This window comes from Eschrichtius robustus, chromosome 11, assembly GCF_028021215.1.
Source record: "Eschrichtius robustus isolate mEscRob2 chromosome 11, mEscRob2.pri, whole genome shotgun sequence".
Taxonomy (NCBI): Eukaryota; Metazoa; Chordata; class Mammalia; order Artiodactyla; family Eschrichtiidae; genus Eschrichtius; species Eschrichtius robustus.
The window spans coordinates 67651174-67673964 of record NC_090834.1 but is presented as its reverse complement, the minus strand read 5'-3'; the positions used below and the strand labels follow the sequence as shown (position 1 = coordinate 67673964).

The window sequence follows — 22791 nt, the reverse complement described above, 5'->3', positions numbered from 1 at the left end:
TCCAAGCCCAAGCCACGATTTTATACCCTGCCTATTTCCCCCAAAAAATGACTTAAGGCAATTACCATAAAATCACCAGTTTCCTGAATCTGTATGCATTACAAGCATACATCGCAAACATCTGGGAAGTCTATTAAAAATTGAGAGGCCTGAATCCCAACCCAGCCTCCTGAATAGGAGTACCCTGGGACTTGGCCTGGGAATCTGTACTTTAACAAGCCTCCCAGATGATTATTTTGCAGTTAGTCTGGCACCAGTCTGTGGGACTAGGGTTCAAGACCCTCTTACCTATATAACAGAACTACTAAAAATAAATTCAAAGGAGAAATCAGAAGCCAGATGGAAAGGAGAGATAATTCTATCAGAAATGTGACACACAGTGATCATTATGGCTTTACATTTAGCTCTGGCTTTACATTTAGCTCTGAGCTTCCTAGAGCCAACAAAAAGAATAGTGCTGATTTATACAGTTTTTATTGCTCAGTAAAAAAAAATCATAAGCATATTAGGTCTTCAGGAGAGATGGATTTTTTTGTCTAGCACTGAACACTTCAGGGGAGTGTATCATGTGGTTCCTTACTTCCCAAGATGTATAAATGGTCATAGCTTGACCATTTTTTGTGTTAATCTTTATAAAAGGCTAAGAAAGGCTCTTTAAAGATGCATCCATTTTTTAAAAATATTTGTTTTTTCAATTTTCAAAGTAACAATGCTTTTGTATAAAATTGAAACATTAGAGAAGCACACATTGTACAAAATGAAAGTCCCCCATGGTCCTCCTCACCCTGACCTCTACCCTTAACCATGATAGCACCACCTTTAACAGTTTGGTTCATATTCTAAAAGGGGATCATAATATACACACTGGTTGGCAGCTCTTTTTTTACTTAGCAATGTATTCTGGCATCTTTCTATGTTTACATATATAGATCCATGTCATTCTTTTTAATGGTTGCAAAATGTTCCATTGAATAGGTATCTCAAAAAGTTTAGTAATTTCCAATGATTTTACTGTGAATAAGCAATGCTGAGAAGAATCTTTTTACATTTGGATATAGAAACATCATTTCTGCCTCTTCCCAAATCTGTTTACTCATTTTGGCTACTTGGGAAGTCTGGCTCAAATTTTTTAGATCTGTAACTGCAAAGATAACCTTGGCCTAAGGGTTGGAAATCCCACTAGAGTTGTGTTTAAATTAACTGTCTCTGTTGCTAGCCCAAGATTCTTAGACCTGCTCTACTGCCAGGAGAAGAAATTGTTTGTGAAGGTCTTCGAGTCCTGCTGGATCCTGATGGAAGAGAAGAAGCCACTGGAGGCCTTCTTGGAGGCCCTCAGCTCCTGCCAGCAGAAGGAGCCTTGTTCCTCACCACATACAGAATTCTGTTCAGAGGGACTCCCCATGATCAGCTAGGTATGGCTCATATAATGCCATCAGAACAGGGTTATGTGCTACATGAGGCTTTGATTATGTGCTACATGAGGCTTTGATTCCATCTGTGTGCAGTGATTTGCGGGTCAGTTCAGATTCAGAGTAAGCCTTTTTGCCACACAGCTTTTTTTTAGAACTTTTGTCTGTCAAAGCTAATGATAATTTGGATCATAGATTCTTATTTGAAGAACCAAAGGTATCTTCTAGAGAGCAAACCACGGTTCATCCACTGAAACTATAATAATTTCACGAGGCAGCATTTTGTGACTTAGGGATATTCATAGTATCCAGCTACTAACATCCTCTGCTGATTTGCCCCACCTTCTGAGTCCTGCAGTAAACTGTAAGGCTGAGGTTTTCCAGACTCATGATCCCTTTTGTGGAAGGGTGTGCTAAGTATTGCAGGGCTGTACAGCACTAACTAACTAACCCCACTTCTCTCATTCCATTTCAACTAACCCCATTCCTCTCTTAGCAGACCTCTCTTCTATTCAGTAAACTCCCTCAACTTCTATTTTCTACTACGCTCTACAATCTTCTGTATTAGAAAGGAATAGCATACCATATCAAGTCCGAATTATCTTTTTTAAGTCTCTATATAAACTAGTCTCTACATAAACTATTCTGGTTGATAGGAAAAGCATATAAGGTTTTGGGTAAAAATATTGGACTCCAAATCAAGAAGCTCAGGTTTAGATCACTGTTGACCAATCTTGATAGCTTAAGTGAGTCCCCTAACCTCTCTGAGTTTCAATTTCCCCTTTTATAAAATTAGGGAATTGGACTTGCTTGGTGATAATGCAGTTGCTCTCAGCCTTGACTGCGTATATGAATTATCTGGGAAGCTTTAAAAAAAGTTTTTTTTTTTTCTGGGCCTAACTCTCAAACAATTGAATTAGAATCTGTAATAGGATTCTAGGAGGGGGAGGACCCAGGCATCTGTGTATTTTTGTTACATACTGAGGATTGAGAAACATTGGGATAAATGGTCACTAGAATTCTTTCCTCATCTGAAATTATTTATTCAATAGCATTTGATGAGTGTGTACTATGTGTTGTGCACTTTGTTAGACAGTGGAATTCAGATGTGTAAACTGTATTATCTTCAAAATCTCACAGTTGTATAATCCCTTGCTTAGATAGCATCAAGATGGTTTATTGGTCATAAAGATTGCTTACCACATGAAAAGCAAAAAGCTCGTAAAATTCAATAAAGAAAATGAATCAGCAGGAATAGTTGTGCTCTTTTGAAAAAGAGTGAAAAAGAGAGCAAAATTTCTCAATCCTCTCCTGTCATGTTACTGTAAATAAATTACATTTGTATTTGTAAGCAAGTATATTTTTAAAACTAAATATCTAGTACTTAAAGCATTTTTTTGTACTAAAACCTTTGTGAACTCAGTGGCCATAAACATATATTTTGGGCATATAAATATATGAGATACTTGGTCATTTAAATTGCTCTAATTTATGTCTTTTAAAGAAATCAAAGCCATATTTAGTGTGAAAGCTTGTATTGGTCTCTTGTTTTTTCCTGACAATTTTTGGATTAATTTCACATTTTAGGAAAATTATTTTCATCAGAGAAAAGTTTTGTATTTGCCTCTTTTATTTTATTTCTCTTTTTAAGTTAATTTAAATTTTAAAATTTCTCCTTTAATGCCACATAGAAATCTGATCATTTGACATGTGTTATATAAGCATAAGTCATTTAATACATCTTAGAACTTAAATCCTGTGTATGTCTTGATTTTGTTTAGTCTCTGGGTATGAGTCTAATATAAGAATTTTCCAGGTTAGGAATTTAGAAGTTCAGGGACTGAGGAATTCTGATAATAATAAGTAGATTACTTAATATATGGGCTCTTAAGTCAGATAAACCTAGTTCAAATCTCACCCCCTTTGGCTTACTAGCTGAGGGGCCTTGCCCATTGCTACTCCTTTCTGTTACTTGTACCGCTGCCTGAAATGCCCACCCTTTTCCCCTCTGCAGATCCAAACCTACATTCTCTTCAATACTCACCTTCTCTCTCACTTCTTCCAGCAATCAGTCTCTAGCCATCTAGCATGCAGAAGTCTTCTCCTCTTCTGAAATATTTAAAGCCATGTTCCCTCAAACCTAGGAGCTAATTGCATGTTGTTGTATTCTGTATTCTGCATGTGACTTTCCTCCCCCATGGGGAACTGTGAGCTCTCCAAGGGAAGCTTCATGTGTGCTACTTCTTTTCTAGATGCTCATCTTCATACCCTCAGGTAGTTGATAAATAATTATTTGTATTTTCCCTTTCTTGCTTTAATATTTAAACTCCTGAAAATCTTGGGCCTAAGCCCAATCATATATCTTCTGAAGGCACATATACATAGTATAGCACCTTTATACAAAAACAAACTTTAACAATCTTTTCTCTTTTGCTTTATTATTACATTAAATATGATAAATGTCTTTTCAGTATTTGAAGATACTTCTTTTCTTCTGTATAAAACCTACCCTTCCTATAAGATACCTTAAACCAGATGATCTTGTGTGGCACATAATAGGCTGGGGAACTAGAATGAAGACTGTCAGGCTGGGACAGTTCCTTCACTCCGGGAAAGGATTGTTTCTCAGGAATGAATTGCCGTGCAACAAAATTAATGAATGCGATTCTAGAGTCGTGGCACTTTCTCTCACTGCATTCCTGGACATTGTCCTCTCCAGACACGTTTCTCCGGCAGAGGCTGGTGAAATGAGCAGCAGAGACTCTAGAAATGAGCGGTTCGGGCTTCCCTGGTGGCGCAGTGGTTAAGAATCCGCCTGCCAATGCAGGGGACACGGGTTCGAGCCCTGGTCTGGGAAGATCCCACATGCCGCGGAGCAACTAAGCCCGTGAGCCACAACTACTGAGCCTGAGCTCTAGAGCCCACGAGCCACAACTACTGAGCCCACACACCACAACTACTGAAGCCCGCGCGCCTAGAGCCTGTGCTCCGCAACAAGAAGCCACCACAATGAGAAGCCCGCATGCAGCAATGAAGACCCAATGCAGCCAAAAATAAATAAATAGATTTATTTTAAAAAAAGGAATGAGCTGAAAGGTGCTGTTGCTTAGTCTGTACCCTGTCTTCCTATAGTTGGTGAGCAGACAGTTGTGCGAAGTTTTCCCATTGCCTCCATCACCAAGGAGAAGAAGATCGCAATGCAGAACCAGCTACAACAGAACATGCAAGAAGGATTGCAGATCACATCAGCATCTTTTCAGGTATTAAGAAAGGGAGCCATTCATCTGCTGTTTAAAAGTTTTCTACAAATGATGTCATGGCCACTTTCTTTTGATCATATGGTCAGGAGTTAGAGGATGAGGAGAATCAGAGGGTCTGAGAGGGTAATCTTTGATTGAGTCAACTCTTGAATGGTATTGGATTTAATCCTCCGTTTCCTGAGCCCTGCGGTCAACTCAGCCTAATAACAGATTATCTGTCGATATTCAGTGATCTTAGAAATTCAGACACACACAGTTGACTCTTATTCTGTGCCAAGTCATACCTCAGTTTGTGTTTGATAAAGCCTTTAGACAGAAAGCATCTCTTGGGATCTGTTTCAGAAGGAAGTGCCCTGTGGCTCTTCTGTGGAAGAGGTAGAGCTCTGAGAATTATAGCTAAGTCTAAGGTTCTAACTAAGTAACCCCTGATGAAGCAAAGGTTTTTTCAGGGAGCTCTGAACGTATCAGAACTTGTGAAATTATTGATGCAAAGCAGACACTTGGAAGAGTGATCTTTTCTTAGTTTTCCTTATTTTATAATTCTCGGTCTGCAACATTGTGCTCTTCTCACTCTTCCTGCCTTGTCTCTGACTTCTCAGATTTGCAGGGGTTCCAGTTCTTGCCTCGTTCCTTCCAGGCAAGAAGCCCTCCCTAGTACCTCCATATGCTAATTGTGTGAAATGTAAGTCTGCTGATCTCTAGGCCCAGACCTTCACTGGTCACCTGAGAGCACTGACCTCCTAGAGATTTCTTCACTATTCCAACTGCCAAAGGACTCTAAACTAGAATGCTGCAAGGGTCTACTGGCTAGGATTCTAGTCAAACTGAATTTTTTCTTCCTAGATTTATAGTATCTCTGGGTAGGAAGAGACCTCCTTAGGTCAAATTCCCTATCTAGAACCAACAGTTAATAAATGAGAAGGACATGTTTCCTGCTCCAGCCACTATAAGTTAATTTCCCTATCCCATCATAGAAAAGATAGTCTTGAATTCCCTGGCAGTCCAGTGGTTAGGACTCCGTGCTTTCACTGCCGAGGGCCTGGGTTCATTCCCTGGTCAGGAAACTAAGATCCCACAAGTCGTGCAGCTCAACCAAAAAAAAAAAAAAAAGAAAGAAATGAAAAGAAATTGAGAAAAGATAGTCTTAAAGAAACTCAACTTCAAGATACACGATTTTCCTTGCTAACTAACCATCTATAACAAGTAAACCTTTCTGAGCCTTTTTTATTTTTGAAATTTTTAAATTTTATTGCATGATATCCAAGGTCCCTTCAACTTTGAAACTCTTGCCATTTAGTATTATTATTTTTTTGTTATTTCAGTAATTTGGGGGGAAGCTATCTGGAAATCCTTAATGTTTCTGATATGTTTAATTTCTTTTGTCCCTAGTTGATTAAAGTAGCATTTGATGCAGAAGTGAGTCCAGAAGTGGTAGAGATCTTTAAGAAACAGCTGATGAAGTTTCGTTATCCTCAGTCCATTTTTACCACCTTTGCTTTTGCTGCTGGACAAACTACCCCACAAATAATTTTACCCAAGCAGAAGGAAAAGAACACTTCCTTTCGGTAAGAAGACAGGTTTCTTCATTTCAGCCCTCCCATAGTTGACTGTCGGGCGAAGTGACCTATCTTTTGGGTCAATATGTGACTGTTTTTTTTGTTTGCTGTTTTGTCACACCCATTGAACCAAGCTCAGGAGTTACAGAACAGCAGCATCAATATATGTAACTATCATGTCCATTGCTCATGATGCATTTTTAGAATGTGAAATTCTGTTTTCCCTTCTTCCTGTACTGATCGCTTTCTAACTTCAGTTTTCATTAATATCCAGGCCTAGTAGACAGTTTTGCTCTGGTCGAGAGATGAGAATGTTTATTTTTTCTTTTTCTTTTTTTGTAACTTTTTATTTAGATATAATTTCAAATTTATAGAAAAGTTACAACATAGTACAAAGGATTCCCGTATACCCTTTACCCAGATTCACCAGTTGTTTGTTTTATTCCATTTTCTTTATCATTTTCTCTCTCATATATATATTTTTTCTAAACCATTTGAGTTACATATAAAATGCCCCTTTATCCTTAAATACATCAATATACATTTCCTAAGAACAAAGACATTATCTTATATAACCACAGTACAGTAATCACAACCAGGAAATTTAATTGGCATGAAACTTTTATCTAACCCAGATTCCATATTCAAATTTTGCTTATGAGCCTTTACAGCTACTTTTTTTTTCTGTCTGGTACAGGATCCAATCCAGGATCAGGCATTGCATTTACTTGTCATACTTCTTTAGTAGAAATCCTTATTTTCTGATGAAAATGTTGAGGAATTCATGTTGAAACTTTTAAATTTCAGTTATTACAAAATAACAATTGCTTTAAAATTCTCTTCAGTTAGTGATAAAATATAAGGCTTAACATTTCAGTCCATTCATCATCAAACACCTGGAATTTGGGCATCTGCTAGTACAAATTACATATTAGGGAGTACTCTGCAGACTTTGGAGAAAAGGCCTTCCTTTTGCCTGAAAGTGGGGTAGATTGGGGATTATAGGTGATTTGAAGTTGCAAACAGTATGTCATTTCTAAACTGCATAGCTAGCCACTTGTACCGTTGTTACCTGGTAAGCAAAGGAGACCACGCATAGCCAGATATGAGATGCTGAAGAAGTATGAACAGCTTTCTAGGCAATTACAGTGGTGAGCCAAGCATCTTATCTTAGCACTGTGGGGTCAAAGGGGAGCCTATGATATTCATTATCTCAGCCCTTTATGGAAGAAACAAAGCTTTGTATGGTGTTTTATGTTTAGAAACTGTCGGGGTGGGGTTGGTTATATATGTCTATAAAATCAAGCTGATTCTGTCAAGCTACAACAGAGATATAGCAATTTTAAATTTTAAAATATCTTAGAATTGTCTTGCATATATAAAACAAAAGATATAGCTCTAGCTGGAAAAAATTCAAAAATCCCATTGAGTTTAAGTTACACCTGAAGTGATTCACAATAGGCTTAATTTAGGAAATATCAGTATTCTGTGATTTCTAACAACTATGTAAAACATGCTCATAACCCTCAGATTTACACTTCAGATCACTAAAGACAAGGTCTGGTAAAACTATTTGACAATAAAAGAATCCTTAACCACCTTTCATCTAATGACAAGAAAACACAGAAAGAGTTCTGTTCTTTGCAATAAAGAAGAACATAATCAAAAACAATCTTACTTGAAACCTTCATCTCAATATGATTATTCAGGAAATAGGTTCTTTATTTAATTCTTTGGATTGTAGATATCTATACCCAGAATTTCTATCAGCAAGAAAAAGTAAACCATTTAAATAAATAAAGTACTTTTAGGTCCAAATGACTTAAATCCTAGTTTCTCTTTAATTAAAGCTGATTCTCAAAAGGATACTCAAATTTCTGGTTTCTTATTTTTTCTCCTCTCAAACAGGGGAATGATTTTACTCTTTTCTATATCTCAGAAGGCTTCTAGTGTCAGAAGGCAGGACACCACACATACACATTTAAAACACTTAAGAAATAAGTAAAGGTGTTGCCAGTTATAATTGTCAAGATCTCAAAGAAAAGCTTATGAGTTAGTAGAGAGTTTAAATCAGCAGAGAAGGAGGCAGGCTGGCTTTCCATGCAGGAGGACTTCCGCAAGCATAGTCTGTGGGAACTGGTGGGGGCAGTGGCGTGGATAACCAGAGTGGGTTAGGGGCATGCTTGACCAAAAAGCTCAAACTGAGGAGTTTAGATGGGGAATGATAAGTAGTTTGTGTCCCACTCTAGGTTCTTGCACTTTTTGCCTAAAACAGTGTCCTGATGACAGCAGTGTTTTATGGGAAATTAGTCTGCTGACATATAAAAAGTGATGTAAAGAAAGAGAGGCTTAATGAAGGTCTGGACAATGCTAGTGGCTGTGGGAATAGAGAAGAAACAAGTTGAGCAACGTAGGTATCAAAAAATATAAGTGGCATCTTCATATTAAATTGACATTCTCTTTGGTTTTATGACTTGTAGCACCTTCTCAAAAACAATTGTGAAAGGTGCCAAAAGGGCAGGGAAAATGACAATTGGGCGGCAGTATTTATTGAAGAGGAGGACAGGGACAATTGTGGAAGAGAGAGTGAACCGTCCTGGATGGAATGAAGAGGATGACATATCTGGTATGTGAGAACTTGTTTTTCCTTCATGTATGAACTTTATATCTTTCTTCTTACATGAGTAAGAACAAGAGACTAAGACATAGTTGCACTTAAACCTGACTCACAAAAACCTAGATCTATCTAATAAGATGGGAGGCACTTACCAGCTTCTCAGAACTGGAAAAAAAATTTTTTTATTTTCCCAATATTCCATTGTTCAGATAAGATTTTGTTAAGTTATATTCCTCCTCTACCAAATCCATAGAGCTGATTGGCCACTGTTATGTGGGTCTCATTAAAGGGAGAAAGAAAGAAACCCCACTGCATAGAAAATTTAGGTATAAAGTAGTCCCCCATACCTTATTGTTATGGAATAAGAATAAGGAAATAAGGGCATTAAATATTCAAAGTTGAAGATTTGAGGTTTTGGTAAGAACAGTGTGGGTGCTCTTAATCAAAATGGGAGGCCTAAGATGAAGGCATTCTTAGATGATAAGAAAAAAGTGCCTGCTAAATATTTAAAAGAGCAGAATCTGGGAAGCTGAGATAACTCTCAGTCAGGAAAATAAAGGCAGAAAACTAGCAGCAAAAGTTTTCTGTTCCTTAACCTAGTGTCAAGTATGCTTATGGAATTAACACTAGAGAGAATCTGATCTAGTAGAGGGGATGCCATTGTACCCTTTTCTTTCTCAGGCTCTTAGACTCAATCAGTGATTATACCACTGCTACTTTTACTCCTACTAATAACAACAAGAACATTTTAAAGAAAGAAACCTCATCTTTAGAGAGATCACTGGCTAAAGGTCTCCATTTCAGTATGTGTATCTACGGGCTTGCCTCGGGGGGCAGTGAAAAGACCATTTATTGGAACCCTGGCTTCTCACAGTCACATGGAAAGCCATACAAAAACTACTGCTACCCATCACTATTGACTTCTAATTCGAAGATTTTATGGTTTCACAGAACAAAAACTTATTTATGTTAGTTATTCCACCAAAATACCAAATTATACAATGCTCTTTGCTCCTCTGAAGATAAGAGGCCAACACAAATAAAACTGATACCTAATGATATATTTGCATTGTGAAGTTCACAAACTAAAGCACAAAGTCTTATATTTATAGAGATAAGCTGGGGTTTTTTTTTTTCCTTTTAATGGAAGAGAGCCATATCATTCCCTTTGACTTTAGAACTTTGAGTACATTTCCAAAAACTTTGAAAGCTTAATTTGACTTCTCTCACTTTAAAAATAAACAGGGAAGTAAGTAAAGATAGTTTTTAACATGGAAATTTTTTTTTTTTTTTTTTTTTTTAGTTAGAACATGCAGTACCAATTAGGAATGTTGTTTTTTTTAAAATCCTCCCTAAAATACTTCGTTATTGGGTAAATTCTTCCAACATCTAAAATCTTAAAGGACTCTGTAACCTGCGATTGCAAAATTGTGAGGGAGTTTCCCATATATACCACATCCTCTGACAAAATATAACTTCCACCAAATACAACTCCTTCATACCTAAGAAAGGTCATTTCCCACTAGTGAACTTCTGCTTAATCTAAAAATTTCTAATAAAAATGTATGCTCTTTGAAGTTAACTGAAACCTGGAATGATGAGTTTGTGTAGTGATCATGTTAGAGATCAGTTTTACTGACAGGTTAGTCTCTCACAAAGTATGAGTGTTTATTCTATAGAGTCCTAAACAGAAATCACTCCAAGTGGACATTAATAAGCAAGCCTGACTGAAACAGAAAAATATGGGTAATGAATTCAAAATTATATTGTTTTTAGAACTTTTGAGTTAATTTCCCTGACATTTTGAGTTAGTTGAGTTCCTGATATTTTATTTCCTGACTGTTACAGTTTTAATTTATGTTTAAGCATAATGATTCCTCAGAGAAGTTACATGATTTAATTTTGGTATACATAGCACCTCTAGCCCTAATATAAACCTCTCTTGGTTAAGCATCCTCTTCAGAAGGAAGTTTTTAATCCTCTACTTTGAGCTATATCATTTCTTCAAAACCTGTTTCTGCCATCACAGTTTCAGATGATAGTGAACTCCCCACAAGTACCACCCTGAAGGCTTCGGAGAAATCTACAATGGAACAGTTAGTGGAAAAAGCTTGTTTCAGAGACTATCAGCGTTTAGGTTTGGGAACCATAAGTAGCAGCTCTTCTCGCTCAAAACCAGAGTACTTTCGAATCACTGCCTCCAACAGGATGTATTCACTCTGCCGGAGGTAAGTCTGTTGGTGGCGTCCAAAAAGAGACCTTTCCTTCCTTCCATGTGAGTCTTGAATGGGCTATTTGCATCCATAGCACAGAGAGAAAGAGAGATGCTAGAAAACAGGAGCAAGGTGTCCAGGGGTTTGTGCGTTTAAGGGACACTTTTTATGCAGCATGTGCAAGCGTCTCACTGACATTCTTAGAAGTACAGTTATATCACTGAACAGTGCCTATTTTAGATCAGAAAGTGAATGGTAAAAGTTTTTGTCCGCTTTATGAATTTCCCATATTTGTCTTTCTCTTCCCATTTGCCTCTCTTCTAACATGTCTGAGATAGCTTGAGTAAGAAGAGAGTTTGCCCAGGCAGAGAGGAGAGATGAAAATCTGCTATAGGTCAGGGGTCTGCAAACTTTTTCTTTAAAGGGCCAAATAGTACATATTTTCAGTTTTGCAGGGTATATGTTCTCTCATTGCAACTACTCAACTCTGCCACTGAAGCAGCCATAGACGGTACATAAATAAATGGGCGAGGCCAGTTTGGGCCCACAGGCTGTAATTTGCTAACCCAAGTGTAGGTAGGGTTTCCTTATGCTGTCTAATTAGAATTTTTTCAAGAGATATTACTTAAAGAATGTAAATGAACACATTTTCTTTTTTCTGTTCTTTTGTCTAGTGCCGTTTTATATATCTGTTAAGCCCTATTCCATGCTTTATATCTTTTAAAACTACATTTCTACCATCCACAAGTTTAATCATTTTCATTTCCAGGTAAATTCTATTCTTTGCATTTACAAATTCCTGGTTTGATTAAATACAATAATGCTGTGAAAGTACTTTGTAAGTTGTAAGCCTTGTACATATTTTAGAAAGTTGTCTTAATGTTACTATTAGTTTCAACCCTACTGTTCTCAAAGAACTATAGATATCTCATTTTAAATGACAATTTAAATGTACAAATACCAATGTGAAACTTGAGAAACAAATTGGGAATATAGTGTGAGATTTGTGACAAATAAAATTTTTGCATTAGGTACTGAAAGGCTGTGATTTTGTTGAGTATGCAGTAATTTTCCTGATACTCTATCGTTCTAACTAAATTCTCTTTGTATATAAGTGTAAGCGAAGGTGTAAGGTGTGATGTCCTACTATTTGAGAAGCTTGCTATCAAAATCATACCTGACAGTGAGAAAACAGACATTATTTATCATTTCAATCTGTCAGAAACAAAACAAAATCTTAATAGACCACTTATTAGAACACTTATTATAAAGAACTTATGGTGATATTAAATAACATAAATCCCTCAAGCTAGTAGAAGGAAGGAAATGGAATAATAAAAAATAATCCAAAAGAAGGCAAGAAAGGAGAGAAAAGGAAGCATGGAACAGATGGGACAAATAGAAAGCAAAGAGTAAGATGGTAAATTTAAATTCAAATATATCAGTAATTATGTTACTTATAAATTGATAAATGCTCCAATTAAAAGAAAAAGATAATCAGAATTTTTTTAAGCTTTATGCTGCTTTTAAGGGCTTTATCTAATGTACAAGATTACAAAAAGGTTGAACGTGAACAGAAAACTACAAACATGCAAAGTGAACATGCAAAACTACCTTTAAAAAAACCTATTGTCACTATATAAATATTAAAGTAGATTTTTAAAGTAAAACTTTACTAGCAATAAAAAAGCATGGTTCATAATGACAAAAGTTTCATTTCATGCAGAATTTATTATGAACAAGTGTAGTTTATTACAAGAATACAGAACTGGCTTGACAATTGAAAATTAATCGGCGTAGTTCACCACATTAAAAGAATTACGAAGTGTTTTAAGTTCATTGTATACAGAAAAGCATTTTGTAAAGTGTAATATATATTTATGAATTTTTACAAAAGAACCCTAAGCAAATTGGAAATACAGGGGAAGCTCCTTAATCTCGTAAGTGTCTAAAAAAAATCCTACAGCAAAAATTACTTAAGGGTAAACTATTGAAAATTTGTACTCTGAGATCAGGAAAAGAATGCCCACTATCACCACTTCCAGTCAGTGTTGTAGTAGAGGTCTTAGGAAGTACAAAAAGACTAGAAAAATAGATCATAAAAGTCAGAAAGATTGAAAAGAAAGAAATAAAACTGTATTATTCACAGATGATCTGATTATACACATAGAAAATCTGAAGGAATCAACAGATAAACTTGTTATATTAATAAGTGAATTTAATAAGGTCACAGGTACAAGGTCATTATACAAAAATTAGTCATATATGTACCAAAAACAAATAATTAAAATATGAAATTTTAAATGATATTATTTTGGTACTACTGATACTACTTAAAGTAGCAGTAAAAAACATTAAATACTTAGGAATAAATCTAATACAAGATGTGTAAGACCTCTACATGGAACAGTCAAAACAATATTAAGGATCATTAAAGATACAAATAAATAGATATTTAATGTTCTTGGACTAGAATATTCAATACTCTAAAACTGTGATTTCTCCAGACATTGATCTATAGATTCAATGCAGTCCCAATCAAAATCCCAGCAAAATGTTTACAGAAATTGAAAAGATGATTCTAAGAGTTACACTAAAATGCAAAAGGCTAGAAGTAGTCAGGATAGTCTTATAGAATAACACTGCAGGATATCAAGACTTTTTATAAAGCTACAGTAATTAAGGCAGTATGGGATGTACACAGGAATAGACAAACAGACCACTGGAGCAAAATAGGGAATATAGAAATAGCTCAACATATAAGAACACTGGGTTTAAGATAAAGATAGCACTTAAGAGCAGTGGATAAAAGATGTTTTTTTCAATATATGGTGCTGGATATCCATACAAGAAAAAAATTAATTTTGACCTCTACCTTACACTGCATAGACAAAAATCAATTCCCATTGATCTGTACATCTACCCGTAAAAGGTTAAAATAATTAAAAGCTTCCAGAAGACAGGAGAATATCTTCATGACCTTGAAGTAGGGAAAGATTTAAGACAGGAAAAACACTATCCAGAAAGTAAAAAATTAATAAATTAAGAAGTCTTATATATCAGAAGACATCATTAAGAGAGTAAAAAGGCAATAACTAATGACAGAGGATATCCTCTTTTGTGAGGATATCCTGGTGGGCAATAAATATCTGAAAAGATGCTTGTATGGCTGTTAGCATAACTGATGCCATCTTGGGCCCTTACAGTTTCTCCTGTCTTTCGCTGATCCTACCAAGCACGGTACTATGCAGTGAATCACTTCTCTGTCATCAAGAACTTTGTAGTTAATAGATATTGTTTAATGATCATTAGGACCAGGTAGCCTTTATGCTCTGTTAGTCCCCAAACAATGATGAAAACCTTCCCTTAAGTATTCCCAGTACCCATGAGACTAGTTACCTATTCATATCTCTTAACTTGAGAATGCACATCCTGTTTCCAAGCACCTACCCCCATACCCTAGGTTAATTATAAAATTGTCCCAGTGGCCCCTCCGTGGCTTGGAGTGCAGTTGAGAATGTTTCCTGATCATTATTCGCCCGATCTAGATCCCACCCTATGAGTTAGTTACCCTGTAATAAACTGATCCATTAATTATATGGAGCTGCCTGTCTGATTTTTTAGTCTCAAGATGCCTTCTCAGTTTGTTGGGTACTTTTGGTTCCCTCCATCCTCCAACAGTGCTCAACCTATTAGTCTTCAGATAAATACAAATTAAAGTCCCAGTGAGACTACTTTGTACCTGCAAAAATGGCTAAAATTTAAAAGACCAACAATACAAAATGCTAGTAAAAATGTTGAGCAAGTAGAACTCTTTATTGCTGGTGTGACTGTAAATTGGTTAAACAGCTTTAGAAAGCTGTCTGGCAGCATCTACTAAACTTCTAGACATGTATTGAACAGTGCACGATCTGTCATGTATCTGTTGGAAATTCTACTCCATCTAGGAATGCATATGTTCTCCCAAAAGACAACTGCAAGAATGTTCATGGCAACATGTTTCTTACATAGTCAAAAACTAGAAACTACTCAAAATCAACAATAGAAGAATAGATAAATAGTATAATCACATAGTGGGATACTATACAGCAATGAAAATGAACAGACTACAGTTATATGCAAAGGCATGGATGGGTCTCATAAACATACTGTTGAGCAGAAGAAGCCAGACACAAAAAAATAAATTCTATTCGTTCCTTTTTTGTTCAAAAAACAGGCAAAACTCATCCATGTTGTTAGCAGTCAAGGATAGTGATAATCTTTGAGGAGGAAGAGGGAGAAATAGTGATTGGGAGGTGACACAAGGGGATGCTGGTTCATTTCTTGACCTAGGTGCTAGTGATATGGATTTCTAAAAAGAAATAGAGGGCCCTAAATAATGGAACTGCTTTTCAAGTCTTCATGAATGATTATGTCTACAGCTAGGTCTCTTTATCAGTTTGTGGTATTAGAAAAATACAACCCGTAACTTCCTGAAGCACGGAAGTACTAGGTTTTCAGAATACTTCCAAGGTATCTCTGGTTAAGTATTAATGTCACTGATTTGTGCACAGAAAATGGTTAACATGTTAAATTTCATGTTAGGTATATTTTACCACAATAAAAGAAGTCACACACAAAAAAGACATGGGATTAGAGGTTAGGAGGTTATTAATATGAAATCTCTTTAGTAATATTTCTAAATAAACTAAAGGAAAGGAATGCTCTGAAATCTGCCTGTCTTCTTGTACTTAGTAATCTTTAAAAACAAGGTCTCTTGTCTGTTTTTCATTTTCCCAGCATCATATCCTGTAACTTTATGAGCTAATCTTTTTTTTTAATTATCAACATGTAGTGTTAATAAAATATTTAAACGCACTTGACACTTGAACGAATTGTTTTCATACCAAAGATCATTTGGTTTTGATTTTTAATCCTTTCACCATCTCTGGCAGTCTAAATATTAGTGTACTCTATTCTCTGTTATCATTTCAGCAATCCAGTGAGTTGACAGTTTGATTTGTCATTCTCATAAAGTTGACACTAATACATTAATCTTGGGACTTCCCTGGTGGCGCAGTGGTTAAGAATCCGCCTGCCAGTGCAGGAGACAGGGGTTCGATCCCTGGTCCGGGAAGATCCCACGTGCCGCAGAGCAACTTAAGCCCATGAGCCACCACTACTGAAGCCTGTGCGTCTAGAGTCCATGCTCTGCAACAAGAGAAGCCACTGCAATGAGAATCCCGCACACAGCAACGAAGACCCACCGCAGCCATAAATAAATTAATTAATTTTAAAAAATACATTAATCTTGCAATCTTTATTTCAAGTCGTGTATAAGGCAAGGGAAATCATGTTTAACAGAAGCCTTTTTAATAATTCTATGTAACGTTTTCATTTTCTAAGCTTGTTCCTCAGCAAAAGGCTGCAGTATCACCGAAGGAGGCTTACTAAAAAATAATAATAATAATACAGATTAGTGGATGAGTTAGCTGTCTTCACCATCTAGGCCTTTTCTTCTCAACCCGTAAAGAACTGAGTTGAAACTTAGTTTCGTGTTTGAAATATATGTCTTACCACTCCACCAATATGTTTGAGTCTTAGAAAATTACTATGATATTATGATATTCATGTTCTTATATTCCCTTTCTCTCCATTTCTTTCTTCTTCTCCTCTCCCCACCCCTCCTCGCCCACCCAAATTATTCTCTTTCTCCCTTCCATGTCCCTAAAGCTATCCTGGCCTTTTAGTTGTACCTCAAGCTGTACAGGACAGTAGTTTACCAAGAGTAGCCCGCTGCTATCGACACAATCGCCTGCCTGTTGTATGTTGGAAGAACTCAAGAAGCAGTACCCTGCTTCTCCGATCTGGAGGATTCCATGGGAAGGGAGTAGTTGGCCTTTTTAAATCTCAGAACTCCCCTCAGGCAGGTAAGCAGCTCTCTTACAGCAGTATTCTGATCCTTCCACTTCAGAGTATTCCAAAAAATGAAGGAAGTAAAATCTGGGAATGCCAGTTGTGCCCTTTCATCAAGCCTCTCACACATAGCCTTTTCCACTGTGTTATATACATGTACAGCTTAAGAACTAGACTTGACAATGTGGTGCTCCACCTTGAATTTGCCATCTTGCTTAATATGTCTGTTTATATTTGGATTTTAATAGAAATTAACATAATGAAGTCTTTGGTTCTAGGCTGTTTTCACTTCACAAACCAGAGTATCCACAGATGGAAACAGATTACATATACTAATCATTTTCTTTTCTTTTGGGAAGCATTCAAACATATTTAACAGCTGCAGAAGCAAATAGGGATTCTGTCCCATGTGGTATAAGATATCCTATCTCATTCCTACAAGTCACACACACACACACACACACACACACACACACACACGCACACAAATAAGAGGGCAAACTAATGACCAAAATGCTTCTTTAGGAGCTCTCAAGCAGAGAGGTTTTCAGGAAGCCAGAGGCTGGCCAACTTAAGAAAAAAGATATACTAAGTGCACTGCCCCTTTTTCTGAGGATATTTTTGAGCACCATGTCTGAGGTCTGAAGTCAGTCAGGAGCTATATTTTGCTAACCTTTCTCATAACTTCTAGCTTAAAGTAGATGCTCAATAAAATTAAACAAGGACCGCTAAGATATCATATCCAGTTTAGGGATGGCTGCTGCATTCTTTCCTCTTTGGAAATGAACTCACTCAAGTTCAGTGGTTCAGTAGGTAGAACCATGTGCTTTTTGATATCTCTTCTTTATTCTCATCCATTCCTTCCTGAAAGTTAAAAGTTGGCCAGTATGTCTTTGATCATTCAGTTGACTGAGGGCATGACACACACCACACTATATTATTATTGTTGTTGTTGTTATTGTTATTATTTCACGTGGCATTTTTGTGTAATTGAAGGCAGTTGGCTTTTAACTTTTTCTGCCCAGAGGAATCCTCCCAAGCCACATAATGGGTATAATAGAACACAGCATATGTAGGTTACGTAAAGTGAGAGAATCATTTCAGCATTAATGCATTAATGAGCATATCACTAAGCATTAATGAGCATATCACTGAACTTTTAGTTAGAAAAATTGAAATTGTTTTATTCCACTGGTTTCTTATTTTTCAATATAAATTTACTATATTTCACATCTTTGAGCTCACATTTGCTAACATTTTAATATCTTTGAAATTGGAATGCAACTTACAATCCATGTGATCAGAAATAACTGTGTCATGGTTTAAATGGCAGAGTTTTTTATTCTTAGTACATAAAATTGTGGTGCATCTTATACTTGATGACATTTTAGAGTTTATAAAATATGATGGCACCTTAAAGTTGATAAAATACAATAATATAGTAATGCTAATTATTTATTTCCTATTCACCTTGTAAGAAAATTTGTTAATATCTATTGTCCTTCCAGTGAATCCCTCCCGATGCCACTTTAAAGTGCCTGGGCCAGTTTCAGTGATTCTGTTTTACTCCACACAAGCCAGGCTCAGACTCCCTCCAGCCCAGAATTGCTCTGACAGTTGTTTCCATCTGTGCATACTTTGTGATCCTCTTTCAGAAGGACCAGGGAATTGAGCAGCAGCTGCTCTTGTCTTCTCATCTTCCTCCTCTCTTCCCACAACAGCCCTCTACAAGTTCCTGTCCCCTAGGCCTGTGTAACAGAATTGGAATAAGAGTACTGGTACTGGGATATTCTCACCTCTGCCCATTCTGGGATGCTGAGGGAAACTGCTCCATCCTCTGCTCCCAAACAGAGTGGTTGGGGGAGATCACCAAGGACATGTTGTCTTTTATGACTCTTTATTTTGAGTTGACTGGTTGGCGAGAAACTGCACCTGTGCTTGGAAGGACGGGTGTATGCTGGTTTTCCAGACCTGGGCTCTTTCTGGGAGGAGGATGAGGCAATCAAGCAGTAGGTGTGGTGAAACCAATATCATAGGAGGACTAGCCATTTAATGGTTTGGAGCTTTAAGCGGGGCCGGTTTCTATATTTGGGTGCGGTAACCTGAAGGCCACATACAGAAAGAATAAGTGTATGTATATAGAGAGAGCCAGTTTTATTAACATAGCGACAGTTTGTTTTATTTAATATCTTTTCCTTTTATAGCTCCTACCTCCTCTTTAGAATCTTCCAGTAGCATAGAGCAAGAAAAGTACCTGCAAGCCTTACTGAGTGCCGTTTCTGTCCATCAGAAACTCAGTGGCAATAACATCCTTACTGTCAGGCCAGCACTTGCTCTGTCTCCAGGTAAGACTTAATAATAGTTTTCTTCTTGACAACTGTGAAAGGTCATATTCATTCCTAGGGTTAGTCTCTTTAGTTATTTGCATTGTTCCTTCAACATGACCCCTTAATGTTTTACCTTGTGGGGCTATAACTTTAGATTATTTTATTTAGAAATCAGGGTACCACTATTAATTTCTAGTAAATAGTAGCCAAATTTAGAGATTTAATTATTTCCTTTTTAAAAGAGTAATAGGAGAGGTGGTGGGAAACACAAAGTCATGTGGGTTTTTTTTTTTTTTTCCTGGAATCTGTTTTACATAGACTTTAAAATATTACAGAGTTGAATGTGTAAGTTGAACATCTGTTTATTAAATGTATATTTATTAAAATCATCATGTATAACTTTGAAATTCCTGAAATTTCTGCAGCCTTTTATGATTTGCAGTACAGTTTGTTTTCACTAGATTTGGATGAAGCCATTAAGACTTGTACTAATATTCTGTTTCAGTTATCATGTGATGGAACCCCAAAGGGTTCATGTAGAGGTAACCCTAATGTGTTAGACACAGGAGCATGTGACTTGAGAAGTTGGTCTCCTTGGCTTAATCAGCTATTTGAATAGCTCAACATAAGCAGAAAGTGGCTTTTCTTGTAAAGTAACACCATGCATGCCTTGTTTCATTTATCATTAAATTCTCTGATTGCACTTGCCAAACCTAACTCTCTATAATCTTGCAGATGTGTGTATCTCTGAGGAAATAGTAACAGTGCCTTGTTATCTCTATTAAAGCTTTGGGTACTTAAAAACTACAATGTTTGGCAGCAATTAGACATGCTACACATGAAGATAACTTTTTGTCATTTGAGTAATGTTAACCCGAACGACATGGTTTTTGTTCTTCTTTTTGGCTGACTTTAGGGACTGAAAGGAGGACTTCAAGAATGTCCACTGTGCTTAAGCAGGTAGTGCCAGGACATTTGGATGTAAACCCATCCAATAGCTTTGCTCGAGGAGGTTAGTAAGATTGATTTTGTAACTGAGCACTGATACAACCTTAAAAGCAGAAAACTTTTTTCTAGATAGTGATACTTCAAATCAACTAATTATGGTTAAATTTGTTTTTAATTACCCTTTTCTAAACGAATGATCAAATTTATTACTAGCATGGTGACAGATGAGTTTAGCCTCGTGGGACAAGGGTTATAATAATTGCTAAAATCTTAACATACTGATGAGTTTGGAAGCACTGGGAGGGGAGGGGAACATATCTAAATGGTGACTCAGCTCTGGCAGCATTCCATGATGCTTCAAGTTTGCAGTGTAGAAAGACTGAGCACAGAAGCATAAACGGTTAGGGAGACATGATCCCAGACTCAAAGGCTGTGCCTCCAATGCCTGTTATTTTTACTCCTGTTCTCTGAAGTGCTAGTTTGAGGAGTAAGAGACAGTGGTTCAGAATCAACATAAAGACTCTATTTTACAAAATTCACTTCTTTTCCTTTTGAAAACCAAGATTACTATGCACATCTCCTGGCAGCCATATTGATTCTTTAGGTACTTTTTTTCCTACCTCATCAGAACTTTCTATGATGGCAGAATTTCCTAAGAGCTTTCACCCTTCTTCAGGTATCTTCCTAATCAGGCCTTAAGGTCATTGTATTAGTTTGCTAGGGCTACTGTAACAAAGTGCCACAAACTGCGTGGCTTAAACAACCATTTGTCTCACAGTTCTGGAGGCTAGAAGTCCAAAACGAAGGTGTTGTCAGGGTTGGCTCCCTCGGGGGGCCGTGAGGAATAATCTGTTCCATGCCTTTCCCCTAGCTTCTGGTGGTTTGCTGGCAATTTTTGGCATTCCTTAGCTTGTAGAAGCATCAGCCGTATCTCTGCCTTCATCTTTACATGACATTTTCCCTGTGCATCTGTCTCCACATTTCCCCTTTTATAAGGACACCAATCATACTGAATTAGGGGTCCACCCCACTCCAGTGTGACCTCATCTTAACTGATTATGTCTGCAGTGACCCTATTTCCAAGTGAGGTCACATTTTCTGAGGTACTGGGGCTTAGAACTACATCATAAGAAATGTGACAGGGGGTAGGGACACAGTTAAACCCATAACAGTCATATGTAACTTTTTCCGGAACTTTTAAAATACTATTGTTTTAAAGTTTAAGATACAAACTTCATTCTTTTCATCATTTCTTTCGTGGTGAATTTGAACTTAAAGATAGTACAGTGACTTTCTCCTAAGTTTCCTGGTATTTTTGTTGCCAAAGGCTCCTGTCAGAATTTGGTTCGAAGTTGCAGTTCTCCTTGTTGCTTTATTTGCCATCTGAAAGCTTATATTAGCAGGCACGTCAGAAACTTTTCCCTTTAACTTTTAGTAGGATGCAACTTCTGGCATATGTCTGGTTAGTTGAAGCCTTCCCATCCCCACCCTGCTCTTGAGTTTTGCCTTTGTAAACTTCATCAACAACATGTTATGTATTCCTCCATTGGGCCAGGTGACCTGTAATATAAATTTTATGTACAAAACTGTCTCTCCTTCTGTGTTGGTACCTAAGGCACAAGGATATTCACCGATCTGTTTCAACTACATTATCTTTGCTTTTTTTATATTGGCCTCAGACTCATGGCTTTTTTATACAAGGGAATCCCCACTAGTGGTTACGTTCTAGTTATGAGTCCATTCTTTGCTATTCTCAAAGGTACCTGGAAGGCTGTATTTACATCTTAGGATTAAAATCTCCTATTTAATCTGTTTATGACCCTTTCTATGCATAATGAGGCCATAATTATTATTTCTGACCCCCTTCCCAAATATTTTCTTCTGAAAATTCCTGTAAACTTAGTGTGTTTCCTTATGACAGTTTTTTGCTCCTAACCAGGTCCCCTTCATTCTGGTATCTTAAGCTAGGATCCAGAAACACAAATCTTATTATTTTACTCCATCTCTTAATTCTTCACTCCCAAAGCCTCCAAATCTCCTAAGGTCCCAGTGATTAACTGGAAGATGAGATGCGGCTGTTTCCTGGCACCTTCAACTTCCTCTGTGATCCCTGGAGCTGCTTTCCTTTGTCTCTTCTGATAGTATCATCCCTCTCACATAGAGCAGCAGGAATGGACTGGGGCAAGCAAGTTTGGGAAATCTCAGAAGACTCCCTATTAACATGAACATGGCAGGTAGACATACACTCACACTGCCCAGGGCAAGACTATATGTAGACACTTGCATGCCCTGACATTAGTTCATTTCCTTGTTCCCACCCTCGAGTACAGAGTCTCTTCATTCTTCCAGAGAGCTAGGTTCCACTTCTCTAGCAGTTCCTCATTTACCCTGTGTGGGAAGAGCCTCCTATCTCGAAATCTCCCTCCTAACCTCCTTTTTCCTCTTCTGTGTATTTTCACTGTTTTTCCATTCCTTTCATTGTCATAGAATCTTAGTTCCAGGTTTCCTTCTTATGTTATTTCCGCTGTGTGCCTCTCCCACTCTAATGAGCCAGGGTTTAGACTGA

The 22791-nt window shown here is 37.1% G+C and overlaps 1 protein-coding gene across 6 annotated transcripts in view; it reads left to right on the top strand.

Annotated features, from left to right (window-relative positions):
• The window catches only part of SBF2 (SET binding factor 2), a 469986-nt gene that overhangs the window by 395621 nt on the left and 51574 nt on the right, over positions 1-22791 (top strand). For 5 of the 6 annotated variants that reach the window (XM_068556612.1, XM_068556611.1, XM_068556610.1 and 2 more), the window contains 7 exons: positions 1217-1412; positions 4542-4669; positions 6059-6234; positions 8706-8851; positions 10872-11070; positions 16768-16964; positions 19155-19295. In XM_068556612.1, the coding sequence (XP_068412713.1) occupies positions 1217-1412; positions 4542-4669; positions 6059-6234; positions 8706-8851; positions 10872-11070; positions 16768-16964; positions 19155-19295 (1183 nt within the window). Of the gene's footprint in view, positions 1-1216; positions 1413-4541; positions 4670-6058; positions 6235-8705; positions 8852-10871; positions 11071-16767; positions 16965-19154; positions 19296-20193; positions 20290-22791 lie in introns of all 6 variants that reach the window. The other variant, XM_068556616.1, reaches the window with a different exon arrangement.